Source organism: Hakea prostrata, chromosome 11, assembly GCF_041222555.1.
Source record: "Hakea prostrata isolate BN-2017 chromosome 11, UWA_Hpros_2, whole genome shotgun sequence".
NCBI lineage: Eukaryota > Viridiplantae > Streptophyta > Magnoliopsida > Proteales > Proteaceae > Hakea > Hakea prostrata.
In genome coordinates this window covers 14,133,726-14,152,084 of record NC_142610.1, presented here as the reverse complement: position 1 = coordinate 14,152,084, position 18,359 = coordinate 14,133,726, and the positions used below count along the sequence as shown (strand labels likewise).

General features: G+C 37.1%; 2 protein-coding genes across 7 annotated transcripts; one reads left to right on the top strand and one right to left on the bottom strand.

Annotated features, from left to right (window-relative positions):
- Positions 1-1,576: 1,576 nt before the first annotated feature.
- Positions 1,577-3,643, bottom strand: LOC149000260 (cinnamoyl-CoA reductase-like SNL6). The gene is made up of 5 exons (XM_089140957.1): positions 3,258-3,643; positions 2,996-3,156; positions 2,645-2,833; positions 2,172-2,506; positions 1,577-2,007 (listed from the first exon to the last, which is right to left on the bottom strand). Exons 1-5 carry the CDS (start codon positions 3,403-3,405, stop codon positions 1,914-1,916), a joined length of 927 nt encoding a protein of 308 aa, XP_088997083.1. The 5' UTR covers positions 3,406-3,643; the 3' UTR covers positions 1,577-1,913.
- Positions 3,644-7,746: 4,103 nt separating this feature from the next.
- On the top strand, positions 7,747-16,018 carry LOC149000259 (uncharacterized). 6 transcript variants are annotated; one of them, XM_089140246.1, is made up of 6 exons: positions 7,747-7,928; positions 10,769-11,035; positions 11,168-11,306; positions 11,539-11,624; positions 11,739-11,881; positions 14,449-16,018. In XM_089140246.1, exons 2-5 carry the CDS (start codon positions 10,775-10,777, stop codon positions 11,865-11,867), a joined length of 615 nt encoding a protein of 204 aa, XP_088996372.1. In that variant the 5' UTR covers positions 7,747-7,928; positions 10,769-10,774; the 3' UTR covers positions 11,868-11,881; positions 14,449-16,018. The 6 variants fall into 6 exon arrangements, with proteins under 6 accessions (XP_088996372.1, XP_088996373.1, XP_088996376.1 ...); XM_089140247.1 differs by having other exon boundaries at positions 10,763-11,035; positions 14,489-16,016; XM_089140250.1 differs by having other exon boundaries at positions 7,748-7,928; positions 14,538-16,018.
- Positions 16,019-18,359: the final 2,341 nt, after the last annotated feature.

The following is an 18,359-nucleotide window of genomic DNA, read 5'->3' as shown; positions in this document are numbered from 1 at the left end:
ATTTTTTTTTTTGATGAGAAATGAGAGGTGATATATAGTTGTTGAAAAAGAGGAGATTAAAGGCAGATTAGAGAGAACAGATGGGAAGTAAAGTGAGACAGGTAGGTGGAGAAGGAAAGGTTGTGTGTAGCCATGCATGGGGAGTGGGAGTTTTAGGCACATTTGTCATTCAATATCTTCCAGCTAACAGTATAGACAACATAAAAGCAGAAAGACAATATTTTTGTATCTTCCATGGCCACCAGCCCTAGACTCTTAACCTCTATTTCAAATAAAAAAAGTTGGTTTGCATTCTAGGGTTATCAACTATGAATTCGGATCATCACTCCGTCAAGGGAGAACTCTATGCTCTCCGACGGCTTTACCACCATAAATTCTATAGGATCTACATGTAAAAAAAAAAAAAAAAATTGATCCCATCACCCAACCCCTGAGTCCCCTATATTTATGGTGGTAAAGCCGTCGGGGAGCACTCTCTGTGCTCCCCCGACGAGTAGCTGATCCGGACTCTATCAACCATATGGTTGATTACCTAGTCCGAAAAGTCCAGTCTACTACGACAAAGACTGATCGGCATCTTTCCACTCTGTGTGAGTTTGTTTATGCCCCAACCTTGGCCTTGTTATCATCTTAATAAATTGAAAGAAGGCTACTGTGGCTCTGCCTAACCTTTCACTGGCCCATAGGCAAATTATTTGTGACAACTCCATTGTCATGGGTTGACCCCACCAATAACATATAGGGCCAATTGGATTAATATCCAATGATGGAGCATCAGTCATTCATTAGCTCTTAAAGAGAGTCAGCCACGTGGATATTCGCGGATCCAATAATGGAACATTAATTCAAGTGATAAGAAGAAAGTGCAATTAATCAGAGAATAACACTATTTTGTTTTTAAAAAACATAATATACCATAAGATTCATCAATATCCAAGTGATAGATTTTCCTTAAGGAGATGATGGATGGTTAATGCCCTTGTTACTGCAAAGAATGTATTTTTATGGTAAACAAAACCCGTGTCTTGTCTTCCACAACACCCGAAAACTATAAAAGATCCAAGAGTTTACTTGAAAATTCATCTATAAATAGAGGAAGTAATTCAAAGTTTCTTCATTGCTATATGTGTATATTAAATTTTTTTTTGGGACAAGATGGGGCCACCCAAAAGCAATAAAAATAAAAGGGGGATCCAAGATTTTATTCCTGAAAATTCATCCTACCAATGGAGCAAAATGAACAGGCCATGAGTGAACTTTTAAGTTTTTTCATTGCCATATGTGTATATTATTACCATGCAAGGTCGTTGAGAAACGCTCCTGGCGGCCGCCCCCATCGGCCCAGCGTCAGGGGCTCAGCTTCTTGCTCTACTTCGAACCTCCTCAAAACTCCATCTTAGATCTTGGATCTTTTTTTTTTTTTTTTTTTTTTTTGGGGCCCTCCAAAGAAAATTCAACATACAAACAAATTTCTCCGGCCACCCCTTGCACCAATGAGAAGTTTCACCACATATATTAAATATAAACCAGTTTTTCCCCCCCCTCATTTTTTCCCCTTGTGTTTTTTGCCCCAAAAAAAAAATTTGTTTCATCTCCATAAATGGATTCCAATCTAATGGTTACTGATTCAGCATCTTTTCCTAAATCACTTAATCTGCGAAAAACAGATTACATACAGAAGAAACGAAAGGTAGGATGATCAGAGAAATTGCTCTGATGAAAACCACTCTTTAAACCAAAAAGACACAAAAATATACATTTCAGTGCAGCCCCCCATGGTTTTATTTCTTACAGGGCAAACCCCAAACATATATATATATAATAATGTTCATAAAAATTAAACTAAACATCTAGTGACGTGTCATCCTCCTAGCCGTTCATTTCTTTGGACGGTCAGATCAGATCGATGCTCATCACTCCATGACACTTTTACTTGCGAATTCCACCATTTGTTTGTTCAACTTCTTATTACTAATCCTCTGTTCGAAAATCCTCGTATCCTCGCATCTGATAATCAAAACACGATAATATCAATATCCGATGCCAATCTAACCGTCTAGAATTGATTAAGACGTCTCAACCATTAACCATTTCCATTAATTCCGAAAACAAAGACAGCTAATCATCAATTTAGACTTTTTCAATGGCGAGTGTGAAAAGACAAAACTAACCTTTCGGGTGGAGAAGATGATTCGGGGGTTAGCATCTGAGCCAACTTAACGGCATCTTCGGGCCGGTTAACGACGTGGTTGAAGCAGAGATAACGGCCGTAACTGGAAACATCTTCGAAAACACAGATGTGAGCGTCAACGAGGAATTTTAAATCAACGGTCACCAAGACTCCATCTTCGTACATCTCAGCCGCTCCTTTCAGATATGGGTTTGTGATGGACAGTTCAGGGCCCAATAGGAGCCCAGCGTTGACGGTCACCATCGTAAGCCCACGATCCATCGCTAGCGCCCACGCCGTCTTCTCCGCCAGCGTTTTCGATAACGCGTGCCATAACTATCAAAGAGCCACCTAGAGTTTAGTAAATTAAAAGTGGCAAACCATGTAATAAATGAATATCACAAGGGGAATAATATATCGGAGTTTACGAAGCTAGAGTCATGATGAAAAGACGAAAATACCCTTATCGTGTACCTTGAATTTCCGGCAGAAGTTGACGTCGCTCCAGTTTCTTTCATCAAAGTCTAACGTTGACTTTCTGTCTTCTCTCCAGATAACGGCCGTTACTGACGACGTAAATACAACTTTGTCTATGGTGTCCGTCTGTGCACAGGCTTCCAGCACGTTGTGAGCTGCTCTCACTTCCACATCCGCCATAAATTCCTGCAACCGAAAAACCAATTTTCACATGACAGAATTAACCTCAGCAACCTTCGATGAACTTCGTACGACATGAGGGTATTTTAGTAATTCAAAATAGGGTTTCTTGTGTTCTTCTGCAATCTTTTCTTTGGGAGAACAGAAATAGAGAGAGAGAGATCTTACATCGAAGGTGGGTTGGTCTTGTGGAGGTTCAAAGGAGTAGAACATGCCAGAACAACCCTTCAAGGCATCGATTAAGCTCTGGTAATCAAAAGGATCAGAATGGAAGACTTTGAGATTCTCATTGTTCTCAACACAAAGTTTCTTCAAAGCTTGTGAATCACCTGAAATGAACAAAACAAACGAAACCCAGAAAATTAACTAACAACCCAGAAACTAAGGGAAAAAGTTGTCAGAGAAGAGATAATGATCTATATATATGTACCATGGTTTTGAAGTGCAGCATGGACGGTGTAGCCACTGTGGAGAAGACGATCAACAAGAGAAGAGCCAAGAGGACCTGAAGCGTCCATGACACAAACAGTTCTTGAGATTGAAGAGTAGTCATCAAAGGCAACTGGTTCTGGTTCCATGATGTGGTTTGTTCTCTTTCTCTTTCTCTTTCTTTTTCTCACTCAGAGAAGAGTTTCTTAGAGTGAGAAGAAAGAAAGGGAAGGAGAAGGACAGGGAAGAAGAGGTAGATGGGTTTTGTTGTATTTAAGAGGGGAAGAGAAGGGAAGGGAAGGGAAGGGAAGGGAAGAAAGGAAATCGAGAAGGGTAGCATTCAAAGAGCGTGGTGAGGTGAGTAGATAGTTGGGAAGTGGTTAGTTGAGGCAAAGATGACAGCACAAATATAAGGGCGAGGCGAGGTTAGCAACTTAGCGGAGAAAGCAATGAGGAGCCCAAGAGAGAGACAGGAAGAGAGAGAGAGAAAGATATTTGTTTTGTTTGTAATTAAATTCTGATAGAAAGCACCACAGAGATTCTGCCACGTTTTTGAATAGGTGAACGGTTTTTATAAATAATTACTCCACGCAAATATTCTTTTTGGATTACAGGACAAGAAATTTTATTAAGAAAATTCCTCAAAAGAAAACCTCATGGAGGATTTTCAGAAATGAATTGTGGAAAGGAAATCAGCCAAAGAGGTTGGAAGATCTCTTTATGTGTTGAAATGAGGAATTTTGAGGATTTTCTTGATGACAATTGAGGTGGTCAAATTCGAGGTCTCAGGGGAATTGACTGAGACGATGTCCATAGAGACGCTAAAGATAACAATATTCATCATAATATAAAGGGATGAAGCAAATAACAGGCCATTACGAATTACCTAGGCCTAGCAAGAAGAGACGGAGAAGGTGGTGCGAGAAACACATTTTGCAGCCGAAAAATGCTTGTCAGTGTCCAAAATGATAGAACCCTAGCCACCAGTGGAATCTCTCTAATGCCACAATCCATTTGAAAAGATTTGAATAGAACTACGTGGTCTTCTGCATTAACTTCTAGCAGCATAGGGGTTGCTGGGTGCAAGTTGATTTCTTAACAAGGAGGTGTGCAAAGAGCTTGGTGATGAGTTGCACCAATAGGGTGTCGATCCGCAAAATAGTCCTGTCTTGACTTAGCTTATTCCATTAGACAATTTTGACTATATTTGGAAGTTCATATATAGAATTTTAGTCACCTTGAAACTCTGTTTTTCTCTTCTTTTTTTTTTAATGTAATATCTGTGTTAGAAAATTGTTTAAAATTTGATTTGTAAATCTTTGAAAATGAAAACTCCAAATTAGATAAAGAGTTGTTGGAGTTGTTTCCCGGCTAGTTTGATCATAAGAGTAATTTTATGTTAAAAATAAAAACTGAAACAAAGAAACCAAATAGATGTATAGTTTCTTCCTTTCTCTAATAAAAAACCACAAGTCAAAGACTCCACTTTTGAAGATGTCTCCCTGGCAAAGGAATTTTTTTTCTTTCTTTCTTTTCAAAACAGGTGATATTTTATATATTAAAAATAGGAATTATTAGTTTACTACTTTGACCAAAGATCATACAACAACTTAATTAACACTGGTTTATTTCAATATCATGTCTGGCTCTGCATGTGGTAATAAATTATCAAATGCACCCATGGTCAGTTCAAGATTTTAAAATTCCTAATTCCTTAACGTGTCTGAATTTCTACTCCTTTTAATAAAGGAATCTCTGAAAAGCTTCAATCGAAATCTACTTTTTTTTTTTTTAAAGACATACATTACATGTGAGATTAGAGAATCTAATCATATTTTTATTTACAATGAAAACTCACTTATAAGTTATAACATCAATCATGCAAGGGAATAAGCCATGCAATCTATCATATGAAATTTCGAATGGGAGGTTCACCTTTAAACATTGACAATGAAGAAGTGGGTAGTCAGGATAGAGTGTACCTAACGGACTTGTTAGTTTATGTCAAGATCAATCTAATGCGTCACTTAGTTATGTAATTTGTCTAATCAAACGGAAGAATTAGTTCGCAAACGCTCATAAATAAGAGGTTCAAAGTTCGAATTTTCTTGGGTTGAAGTGTTGAGTTTGAGTGTTTTGTATTTTTGTGGGTCCATGTAATTATGATTTTTGTTGTATTTGTAATTGAAACAGGTGTTTGGGTCAATTACTAGTACTGGGTTAAAGTTGTAATTACATTGGGATTATGGTTTTAGATTTCCGTATAAATAGTCTTTGTGGGATAACCTAGTAGACACGGAAGCAAAGGGTAATACTTTGTGGTGTGAGAGTGGTGTGAGGTTTCCTGGAACTAGTAAAACTTTTTTTTCTCTCTGGTGGACGTAGGCAGGGTTTTGCCAAACCACGTTATTTCCCTTGTGTACTTTGTTTGTGTTCTTCTCCGTTCGTGATTGTGCATCCATTATTCTTAACATGAAGTTTCTCTCCTACGTAGATAAACCGCTCCTGAAGATTAGTCAAGGTGCACATAAATTGTGACCCAAACTGAGTGTTCATCCCATGCCATCACAAATAACATTCTTTTATCGTCATTTCACTTGACACGAACTAAATAATTAAGTGTGACTTGATATTGGATGCTTCAAGAAAGTCTAATTCTACAAGTGACTCATTGTCAAGGAGGCTAGGGCCATGTTAAATGGTCAATGAAGACTAAGACATTTTGGTATATCTCCACCTCTTGTTGATCAAGTTTTGTAATCTTGATATTTGTCGCTTGTCACGCAATAATGGATAGATGTTGTTCTTAAGCCATTAACCACCCTACATCTGTAATTTCTTAAAACGGCTTCTTCTTTGTTCTTCAAGAATGAACCTATTAGAAAAGTGACCTAAAGAACGAATTTTGTAAACACAAACTTGATAAAATGGTCTTGATGATAAATACCCCTTAAAAATCACCCCCATCATAATTGCAAATGCCGTGCCCTTGTTTGAAAACTTGATTTTTCATATTATAGGTTCAATTCAAAATATTTTTAAGCCGAGTTTATCAAAAACTTACTTCCAAACAAAGAATGGTATTTCAGCATAGAAACGTGTAAAAATGATTTCTCATGAGAATTGATCTGTTAACAAAAATATTACCAAACGCATACTTAAGATAAATATGAAGATTTCGTCACTGTCTCGCAATCCCCTTTACCTTATTATCACATGACATGTGGACTAAAGGAAACTCAGCCGTGTGTTTGGTAGGAAACACATGCTTCACTCACATTCAAAGTTTATAAGGTAAGCTTGGGAAGCTAGAAGCTGCGGCTCTACCACTCTTCTCACCTACCTCAGCAAATAAATTTGTAGAAACAAACGTGGTTCAATCCAGTCCAAAACAGCCAATCAAATAGACCAAACCAGACCAGGAGAACTGTTGAACCACTAGGATCACCATCCTAATTGATACCGTTTGATTTCAGGCAAAAAACTCAAAATCAACTAAGCACACCAAATCAGAAAAACACTTTATGTGCACAACAGACACATATATGCTAAATAATTAGTTGAGAAAGCAAAGAAACTACAAGGTTATTTTGAACTTTTTAAAATTGAAATCAAGCTTTAAATCTTAGTCTGTTATTTGTCATATATGTGCACTGTTGTGTACAACAGAGAATTTTTTTTCTAGAAAAATAAGATTTCCATGTTATTCTAGTCCAATGGATTTAAGACCCAGCATTGCGAACCAAGCAAACCTTGGGCCTAAATAAGGCCTTGCGATGGACTTGGACCAATAATATAAAAAGCCCACAATTATTCTTGGACCTTGCACAGGTGATCCAAGAGGTTATTTCAAAAATTGCTCAAGAGGAGGTCAGCACTCGAATCCCCTCGGGGCCAGGGAGAAGCTCTGTCTTGTATGTCATATTCCTATCCTCAATATATAAAATTTCCTATTCTAAAAAATTTTAAAAAAAATCATGGGAAAAAGACACTTAACAAAATATACCTTCTAAATCGTATCTTTTCTTCATTCGAAAAGAAAATAAAAAAACATCATTTTTTTTCTATTATGATTTGTTAGTTAGTTATCCAAACAAGCAGTTCATAATAAGGACACCACTATTGGGCATTTATTAAGAAACAAGACTCTGGATTAGTTCATGTGGGGAGAATAATAAGCTCTCTTGACGAGTACAAAAGCGTAAATGCCCTTAACTACAAATTAAGAGTTGGAGCCTACGTGGGTCCCACTAAAATTAGGATATTGCTTCAGTCCTATACATTAAATTTTAGATCGTTGGATCCAAATTTTCGATCGAGATTTCAATCTAATGGTCAAAAATAAATGCACAGACTAAAGCAAGATCCTTAAAATTATCATCTCTGAATTTTGTTGTGGACCCCATCCCCTACTCGTCTGGTTCAAAAGTGCCGCGGACTCGCTGTTTTTACCAAAATGGAGGTGCTGTAGACTCTTGGAGGCTATCTTCCAAAGTGCTCAATGAATTCTAAAAATGTGCCACGTGTATTATACCAATCCAACGATTGAGAAAAAACAACTACTTCCACAGCAAACCCGATTTAGAACTCCATCTTCCCCGTCTTCGTCTTTTTAGCTGCGATTTCTTTCGTTCGTCAACGAACATCTTCATTCACGGATCACCAAGTAACGGTAAATTCGAGCGCGCTTTCTAACTGTTCATTAAAAATCTCTCTCTCTCTCTCTCTCTCTCTCTTTTTTCTTTATCCCCTTAAAGTGATGAATTTAAGGTTTTATTTGTTCTTCGATCTTCCAGGTATTAGCAGCGATAAATTGATTACTCTGATTTCGTCAACTCCAATCGCTGCAAGTTATAGATGTTTTAGGATTGCATTAAGAGTTTCCGTATTTGTAAAAGCTGCTAATTTCCTTCTTTCTTCTGATATATCAATTCCAGTTTTTATAAATAGGGAAGAAGGAAATCACCAGTTTTTATCGATTCTTTCTTCTTATTGGTAATATGAGTGGAAATTTCTCCCAGATGCTTAAGTATTTACTCATATTTAATTCTTTTTTTTTTTTGATTGTCCATAACTGTACATTACCCTCAGTATATCTTTTCCTGCATTTTTTGGAATCTGTTTTGCTGATATATTTGAGGAAATCCTTCATCTCTCTTGAGATGGAGAAATTGAGAGAATTATTGCGATAGCTGATAAATATGCAAACCATAACTCAAGTAAATGTTCAACGTCGTCCCTGAACACATTTGCAGCCTAGAACTGGAGTGCCAGGATGACTTAGTGCTATAGAGCATTTTTCTGTTCTTGTGCCTGCCTAAATAAGATGGTTATCTGTTCAATAAACTACCAATGGTGTCAGATAGTGTTGTACTGCCCAGTCCCAATTCCAGTACTTGACTACTACATTTTTTTCATTGTCTCCTGGATCACCAATTTCCTGACAAAAAAGTATAGCAGAATCGACAAACCAACAGCTCGATCTATCCCTCCCCAGCCACCCACCTCCAACACACCCTCTCTTATCCCACCTTGAAAAAAAAAAGGGGGGGGGGGGGGGGGGGGAAGAAAGAAGAAATGATACAATGGGATTCTGATAATTTTATAAGCTGATGTGTTGGTTTAATGATTGTTTCAGTATATAAATGGAAGAGTACAATGACTAGGCCAATCGAGCTTGAAGATGGATTCTCATCTTCTCCTCATGATCAGTGAAGTTTCCATGTTTGATCCCAAGCCTTAGGTAGTTAGTCCATCTAAGCCTGCAACCCTTAATAATCTGCGAATAGCTAGCTTTCCCTTTTGAGCCTTGCTATTGAAAGACCTTTCTTGTCAGCACACCTTTCGTTCTGAATTGGATTTTCATGTAGGTAAATAATGCAATGCAGCTCTAAGAGTTTACTAATTTATTTTTTGAATGCCTGTTTGCATTGTTTAAACTAAGTTTGAAATTTCTGTGGAAACAAATTGTTTTTGGGTGTACTTCCCATATGATATGTTGGCAGTGACTGTATTTCGCATCTTTGTATAATTACTTTTCTTGCTTTGTTTATAATGAGTTGGCTTCATCTCCATGTTTAGCTCAGAGATATTTATATATTTTTTTTTCTATGTTGAAAACATCAAAATGATGCAATCTTACATTTCTGGGTTATCTTAATGAACTATAGCAATCAAGTTCTAGCTTCTCTGTTTGTTTGTTTTATTTGTTTTACAAGGAAGCAAAACAGCTTAAGCATTGGTGTTAATCATTTTCATCTTGGTACTTGTACCTGTGATAGAGGACCTTGATTTGTTAGAAACCATGGTTTTCTCTAGTGTGTGATTAAATAGGTTAAACTCTGATCTAGTCTCCATTAATTTCTAATGAAATAAACAAGTTAAAAGTGGTAGGAATCTGGGTTTTCTTGAGCCACAGTGAGATTCTTTCCTTCACCAATAGTCATCATTGTGCTTGGAGGAACATAAGAAATAGTAGAGCCATTTTGGACCTACAATAAACAGGAGAGTCATGACTATCTCAGATTTGCAGGTGAAATTTTCCATGTGGGTTCACTTCTAGAAATTAATCTCAATCATAATCCATAATGGAGCCCATCTACTTAAAGTCTGGCCTGGCCAGGCTCTAGATTAGATAGTAAGCTAGACTTTTGCGGTTTGTGGTACTTGTTTCGAATGATTATTTACTGAAAGGAGTTCAACACCTTCTCACTTGTGCTTATCATCTCATTGTTTGGGTATTTACTGTTAGGAGTTCAACATTATACGGAGAATTATAAAGATGATATAAATATAGTTATCATGTTTCTCTTTCATGATCATGATGTATCAATGAGCATCACTTAACAAACGCATCGATAGAATTGATAGGCTTATCAACATGAAGTCGATTTTTCCGGTTGGCTTCAAATTGGCTTTTCCAAAAAGGCGAGAAGGGAGAGCTTGATAAATTTGAGAGCAGTGATAGTGATGATGATGAGGTCTTGGACAATGGGAAGCATATCGAAAGGAAATTGCAAAACAAATCATGGAAGCTTAGTAGGATAGATGATGAACATATGGATACTTATTTACAAGTGTTTGATGTAGTTTAATTATAGTGGACATTACAGTGGAGTTTGAGTATGGTTGTTTTTTTGCAACACTCATATTTTATATGGAAACTTGTTCATCTAGTATTTTGTTTGATGTATTTTTCTTATAGTTAATTGTTAATATTCTGATTAATAGGGCTTTTTTGGTAGCAATTTTCATTATCATTTTCTAACGATTTTTCATTCCATAATTTATTTTGGACAAAAGTCACCAAACCATTTTTCATTTTTGACAAAAAAATGAATTCTTGTACTCATTTCTTTGAATAGACATAATAAAGAATGGGAATTGATATGAAAAAGACCCTTAAATTTATTTACATAGATTTTAAAAATAAATCCTCAAATATAATAAAAAATCACAACCTCATGGATTACTTATTTCTTTTTCCTTTTTTCCTTCTGTGGGAAGATACAGAACAAGATGGAGGGCAGTTTGAACTATAGTGGCCTTGTGATTTCCAAAAATGAAAGAATCCATGCTTACCTTCAGTCAGTTTTGGAAGATCCAAGTTTCTCTGATGAACTCCGAGAGACTGCTTCAAATCTATTGTCAAAGTCCTCAATTCCATACAAATGCCTCAGGCTTCTCTGGTTTGCATCTCCTGCTGCCACCAGGCCAAAGCTTCTTCATCTCTTCTCTGGCTCTGACTTTGTCTTTTCCAGCCCTAAACCTAGGGAGAAGGTAAAATTAGATCTTGAAAACAGAATACACATTCTATGCTTTTTGATGTCTGATTCTGCTTGTAGTTCTAAACTGGTAGTTCCCTTTCTTTTTTTGGGAGTATTCTTGAGATTTATTTTTTATAAACCACAGAGTGAGGAGTTACAAGCTAGACTGAAGAAACTTGAAGATTTGGCTGAACGAAAAGCATATAAAGAACTTGTCAAAGATATAACACCAAAGAAGGAACCTGATGAACCCTTCTCATCTTACAAAAATCAGTTAGGGTTTGGTGAGGATCTTGCTTTCCTAATTTATGATGGTTTTCAATTGTTTATTATTTAGAGTTGAACCCTGTGTGCATAAATCTGAAATGTTGCTGTTGTCAATGGAAGAGTCTTGACTTTCCCCACAATTGTGTTGATCAAGTTGTGTTTTCTGTGCTTGTGAAGATCTTTATTCTTCGTATGTAGAATAGGTCTTTGATGCAATGAAAAATGATGCTGGGCCTGAAAATTTTGCAGGTTTACATGTTGCGCTAACAATGTTTACTGGGTATTTGGTTGGATATGCTGCATTCAGAGCGATTTTTAATCACAGCCCTGTGATGGTAACTTCAAAGCACCTTGTTAATCTGTTTGGATGGATCTAGTCAATCATTTCCTTCATATGTTGGCAGAATTGATTATTGAATGAAGGTGGTGCTTTTGTCTTTAATTTGTAGAATGCTGCTGGAGGTATTCTTGGATTGGTCTTTGGAATGCTCTTGGAAACACTTCTTTTCATCATTAGGGCGTCTAGTCTTGACAATAAATCAGCATTTCCAGCTTCAAAGTTGAAGAAGAATCAATAGCTTTTTGGTTTGAGGTAAGTCTTTTTTTACATTCTTTTGTTTGGCATTTAGAAATTTAATCATGTGAAGAAATAATGTGACTTTCATCTACCCTTTGCATTTAGATTGCCCATTACCCTGTTGGTTTGATCCATTGCATCCTTTCCAAGCTTTCCACCAGATTCATTGGGCTTTTTTTTTTTGTCTTAGCAACCTGCATCTGACACCAATTTGCATTCATTTTTATCACTAATTTGTTGTCTATATCTATTATCTATATGTATTATTAGGTTTAAACAGGATTTTGACTTGGTTTTTACTCTCTGGATTTTAAGAAGTTATATAAATTTTAAGTTAACTTTTGGGTACCAGTGTATTTATGTGACTAACTAGGTACTTCTATTTATATTAGTGTTTGCATGTTTCTAGAACATCTATTTATCTTTTCAATTTACATCCCAAATGTCGTTTGTTGGGTTTCCAGGCAGATGGAAGCATTTGAATGGGAAAACGGAAATCAATAGTAGATTACCATGGCAAAAATTGACAAGGCAAGATTGGATAGGACAAGAGAGTATCAACTGATTAGAAGAAGAAAAAAAGAAGACTGACATTAATAGAAATTTTAGAACTGGAGAAAGAACAAGTTAACACAAAAGCAGTTTAAATGAGCAACTGGCAGAAGATATTATACAGCTAACTCAAAAGCAATTTAAACTTCTAGTTCTCCCATATTTAAATAAAAATAAAAAATTCTTTTTTAAATTTTGGGGGGGGGGATGGGGGTGGAGGAAGGGTTGCTTGTATGGATCCTATTATGGACTGAAAAATCGAAAGATATTTTGAACCAGGACTTCATGCACCTGCTAAGTGTCCAAATACAAATTTCTAATACTTTACTAGCCTAATCAACCCCTATAAGATTTTATATTTTAGATGCCATAAATTACTAAATTGCCTCATCATACAATTAAACAAGAAAAAAAACCTAATATCTACCAACATGGGTCTGAAATAGAACCAAATCCTTGGCCTTTGTGAAGGTACAAGGAGTCATTGTCTTAGGCTTTGGTGACCTGTCATACTTGTCTGACCAAAGCTACAACCATAGGTACAGCATCATCAACTATTTATTAAATAGAAGTGTAAATTACACTCCTTCAAAGATTCTACCTACGCCCTGTCTGGAGAAAACACTGTGTTCAGCTAGCCAACCAATCTTAAAATGTCTGTTTCACAGCTGGTTTAGGGAAGGTTTGGAAAGATTAGGAAGGAAGACGGCCTAAGCCACTTATGTTCCTCATGGTACCCTTGGTTATAAGTTCTGAGAAAAATAAATTTAGTTAGAGTACTTGTTAGTTGGAGCCGACAGCTCAATCTGTTAAGGCAGCTAGGATGAGGTTGAAAACTGCGAGGTGGTGAGTCATCAGAAAGGCAATCAATCAGAATCAAGGAAGAAAATAAAATGGAAATAGTGAATCAAGTTCTAGATGGATCCCTTCAAGTGATGATATCAGCCTTAGTGTATTCATTTAATCCCAACAGTACCCCTATATAGAAAAACTGTTCGTCTCAAATGTTTCATTTGCTCTGCTTATTACTTCTGTCTCTTCTTCTCTAATTTCTTCGTTGTCATAGTTGTAATGTTCTGAAGGAATCAGGAAGGAGAAGATGAAATAAATTACCTGAAGGAGATGACCCCAGCTTCATTTCCAGCGGTAGTTGTTCTTCTGAACCATTTGAACCTCTCTGCCCTTCTCCAACAAATAGTAAAACTCCTTTCCGTCATAGGCTTCTTCTTCTTCTTCATTGTCACCTTGTCTCTCCTATTTCAACTTCAATATTTAATACCTGATGAAGAAACACAAATGATGAGGTGTCTTTTTACAAGTTCAGCAAACAATTAACTTGTGAGTTCCTAAACTAGTTTCTCTCCCCCCCCCCCCCCCCCTTCTTCCCCTTTTCATTCTGTGACAGCAGCAGAAGGAATTTGTTCCAAGCAAAACAAAAAAAGGGCATGAATTTAAACAGAATATAAGAAAAACAATCCAACAATAATAAATGACAAACCTAAACTTGAAGTACCCCAAGGGTTTAGCTTAGCTGGCAAAGACCAAAACCCCATAATTGAGAGATCATGAGTTCATGTATCCTTGGGGCCTTCCCCCTCCTCAGTCCTCCCCCAACAACAACAACAAAGAAAACTTATAAGTCCATGGCTTAGAAAATCAAAATTAAGATAATATTAGGGAAGAGGGTATACATCCAAGACCAAGTAGGCCATTTGGAGAGTACATTCTTACCAGAAAATATGAATCTGGTGGTGCCTAGAACACTACTCTCTTTTTTCCCACTTCTTCTTTAGACTTGAATATGAGAGATCCAGAGGTCCTGTAATTCTTGCCGAGATATCAAGAATATTTTAATCAGATCCTCTTTTACACCCTGCCCCAATTGGCCAACAAAGATTCCCCAAGTTTGATTAGTATCCGAAGCAAATATATCCTCTGAGGTTTCCTTGTCTGTTGGCTTATGTATGAAACTTGACTACTGGACTAATTAATCTGATTGGAGTGTGATGATTTGGTCTCTAATTCATCAGAGTGCTATTCAATGCTGACTAACTAATAAGAGACTTACAGCTGAGAGAAGTCGATTGAGGAAGGTGATGCATTGGTTTGGTCCATGCAGTAAAGCTCAAGATGAAGATGGAGCAGAAATTGTAGCAGATGAGGAAGCAAAAGGAGATTACGATGACAATGACAAAGACGAAGAAGAAATAGGAGGAGCTGGTGAACCGTTTGAGAAGAAGAATCCTTCTGTATGAGGGTTTTTTGAGGGTGTAAATGAATATGTTAAGGCTGATGCCATCACTTAAAGGTGTTTCTTCATGGACTGGTTATGGTTAATAGAACCTTCAGGTCTTAGTAGATGGGAGTGTAATCTTCTCTGCATTGAAAGGTTTAATAAAATTGTATCACTGACAGTGTTGAAACCATAATCCAGACTTTATTATGTGCCTTGGTGGTAGGTATTAACATGTAAACCCTAAATTTATGGTGTAGACCAGCTGTTGTTGAACCAGCTTAAGTTCATTGTGAGCCATTGTCCCCAAAACTGATTATATTGTTTCAGTAAATTGTTCAGAAATTTTTGTACAAAAGAAAGGGGAAATGAATTTCAGGAGGTGATTTGATTTTAATGTTTCATCCATGTTTGTCTATCTACCATTTCTACATTTCGTTCTCTCTTGTTTTGTTGCTGAATCTTGGTTGAATTTCACATCCTTTGTTAGGCTTTCTTTCAGTTCTCCTGCCTAAGCTATCTGGGCCTGGGCCTAGAACAACGTCAAGTTTTTCTGGGCGTTGATTTCAACAGTTGCCACACTTTTTTGCTTCAGTAACACTTCTGATGTAACAAAGTTCTACTTTGAGAAACACTTTGGACTCAATGTCGTTGTGTTAGTTTCTCAAAGCAAGAGTTGGGTATTCTTGGGTTCAAATGAAATTGTTTTTGAGAAGGGTATTCATAGAATTTAGAGCAAATTGCACAGGCACCCCAAAATGGAGGCTTTAAAGCATTGACACCCCACTTTTTGTTTGAAAAACACAGACACTCAATTCATTAAACATGGTAGTCCATTCTGTTATTGAAACCATTAGTCCATTGTTTATTTTTCTTAAATTCCAAAAATGCTCTTACCAAAAACTGAAAAAAAAAATGGACCAAATTTATTCTCTCTCCTCACTCGACTCTGAGGGTTCACCTCTCCACCTTCAGCTCCGGCTCCGGCAACGACAATGACGCCACCACACCATTATTGTCTCGGGTATAAAATGGAGAGTTCACAGTTCTCTCATGTCCTTTCTCTTTTAGTAGCTGTTAGTGCTTCCACAACACACACTCATTCCTCCCATTTTCACTGTAAAGCTTGTAAAGTCTCTTCTTTGAGTCTTTTCTACGCCTTTCTCCAAGCTTCACTCTGCCACTTCAGGGATTCTCTGTTCTCGCTTTACTTTGTTCTTAGTTTTTCCTCTACAAATTGATTTCCTCAATGCGATTCGCTGCAATGCTTTCCATTCAGTTCAGTCTCAATTCTGCTAGCAGTTCTCCACTTCCACGCACATTCCATCACTGAGAGAAGCTTCAATGAAGCTCTTAGAGATCCATCTCATGGCTATGCTGATGTTGCTTAACATGCAATGCTCGTTTTCAGATCCGACGCCTTTGAACTACTTGGATTCCACTCGCATCTGCACTTCTTTTCTCGGTTTCAAGCCAAAGAGGAATCAGACCCTTGTTGTTATTCAGAGCATGTTTGATGTTTTGCCGAATGATATTACGGTCGAGGGGAACGATTTCGGGTACCTTTTCATCGAGAAAAACTGCTCGTGTAGTGGTTTGATCCATAAGTATTTGAGCAGCACAACTTTTACGGTGAGGCAAAACGAGGGGTTGGTGTACGAAATGGTGAGTGAGGCGTACGGTGGTCTGGCCTTCATGCCCAATTCAACATGCCGTGCTAATGTTCAGGAGATTTAAACACACACCACACACCACACGTCGGAAGGTTACATATCGGAGGGCGGAGAGGTAAACACGCCGGATCTGAAACTCCATGAAAGCAAACGCCAGATCTGAAACTCCAGATCTAAGAAAGCAAACGCCAAGATATGAAACTTTGCCCTGAAGAAGAAGAAGAAAAACAACTTTGCCCCAGATCTGTCAACCCGTTTTCAAAGGCACCGTTTTCTTCTAACAACTCTTACGCTTCTGGTTTTCCTCTGCTGAATCCACACTAGATCATCGGCGCAAACTCACCTTGAGCAGCAGCTGAATCCACAAACGCCGGACTAATGTTCAGGACAAAGAGTTAAACACACGCCACACACCACATGCCGGAAGGCGGAGAAGTAAACACACGCCGAGGGCGGAGAGATAAACACGCCGGAGCCGAAGGTGGAGAGGGGAACCCGCAGAGTCGAGTGAGAAGAGAGAATAAATTTGGTCCATTTTTTTCTTTCAGTTTTTGGTAAGGGCATTTTTGGAATTTTAAAAAAATAAACAGTGGACTAATGGTTTCAATAACAGAAAAGACTACCATGTTTAATGAATTGGGTGTCTGTGTTTTTTAAACAAAAAGTGGGGTGTCAATGCTTTAAAGCCTCCATTTTGGGGTGCCTGTGCAATTTGCTCTAGAATTTAACATCCAAAATGTAAGATTCCTACTATAACCTTTTTATACTATCTAGAACTCTTTCATTCATTACTTCTTCAACCTTAACGACAATGATGGTTCAATTCTTTATCTTCTCCATCGACGGTAACCAAAGTTCGTCTTCATCTTTTATCTTCGGTGAAACCTCAGCACTTGTCTTTGCAAACAACAACAACAACAATAATAAGACTTGTCCCAACTAAATGAAGTCGACTACATAGATTCTTGCCTTCCAATCAATTCTATTTGAGATCATGCTAGATACGGGGCTTAAGCTATGCACATCATTTCTCACTTCTCCTAAGGTTATCTTAGGTCTATCCCTAGCTCTTTTAGTTCTTTCAATCTAGATTATATCACTTCTCCATACATAGACATTTATAGGTCTCCGTTAAACATGACCATATCACCTCAAATGACTTTCCCAAAGCTTATCATGGGAGCAAGGAGCAACTCTCAAACTAACTCTAATATGATCATTCTTAATTTATCTTATCCTTCATAGTTTTGTCACTTATCCATTTTAACAGAAATATATCCATCTCTTCTTTAGGGTTTTTTCCTATTGATATAATTTCTGCTTCTAGAATCAAATTTTAAAATATTTTTATTTCAAGAAAAAAACCCTTAAACCTGCTTGAAATGCTGGGTGGGTTATCATACGATACGAATCCTTAGTATAATGTCAAGCCATTAAAATCACTCAACCTCTCGTCTGGGAAGTGTCGATGTGCATGTGATACCCGATACATACGGGCCTGAAGCAACTCCCTCTTTTAAGGGAGTAGGTGTGAAGGGGCTATCCATGCCTCATGGCCTCTTAGATTACCCATTTTGACCTTCATCTTCTATCATAAAGATCGATAGACTGAAGGGTAATTTTGGTAGTAAAAGATAAGATAAACATAATATATAAATAGATAGTGATTTTATAGCATAAAGCCATGTACGTAGCATTCTTGAGCACTCGTGAGTCATGCATGCATGGGAATAAGAAAAGTCTTTCTTTCTTTATTCTTTTCCCTTTTTTTAAGTTAAGAAAGAAAATCAGACTTGAAATTAATTAAACAAGCAAATGATAGTCCAAGTCATGAGAATCTTTTAATTCACAGATTAAAAATAAATAAATAAATAAATAAATAAAAGATTAAAAGGTTTTGTGGGATGAATCAGATTTTGAGGCGCTTTTTACGTTAGAATTGAGGATGACACATTGAACCGGATTAAATTGATTCAATTTTTTAAAAGAAAAGGAATCGATTAAATTTATTATTTATTTTTATTCCTATATTAGC

Bases quoted from the DNA above. Each gene is read 5' to 3' on its own strand.
- LOC149000259 (XM_089140246.1), top strand. From the start codon at position 10,775: ATGGAGGGCAGTTTGAACTATAGTGGCCTTGTGATTTCCAAAAATGAA. The intron at 11,307-11,538 runs GTGAGGATCTTG...AAAATTTTGCAG, and splicing joins CAAAAATCAGTTAGGGTTTG to GTTTACATGTTGCGCTAACA. The intron at 11,625-11,738 runs GTAACTTCAAAG...TTTAATTTGTAG, and splicing joins TTAATCACAGCCCTGTGATG to AATGCTGCTGGAGGTATTCT.
- LOC149000260 (XM_089140957.1), bottom strand. From the start codon at position 3,405: ATGGAACCAGAACCAGTTGCCTTTGATGACTACTCTTCAATCTCAAGA. The intron at 3,157-3,257 runs GTACATATATAT...TGTTCATTTCAG, and splicing joins TGCTGCACTTCAAAACCATG to GTGATTCACAAGCTTTGAAG. The intron at 2,008-2,171 runs GTTAGTTTTGTC...TTTGATTATCAG, and splicing joins TCATCTTCTCCACCCGAAAG to ATGCGAGGATACGAGGATTT.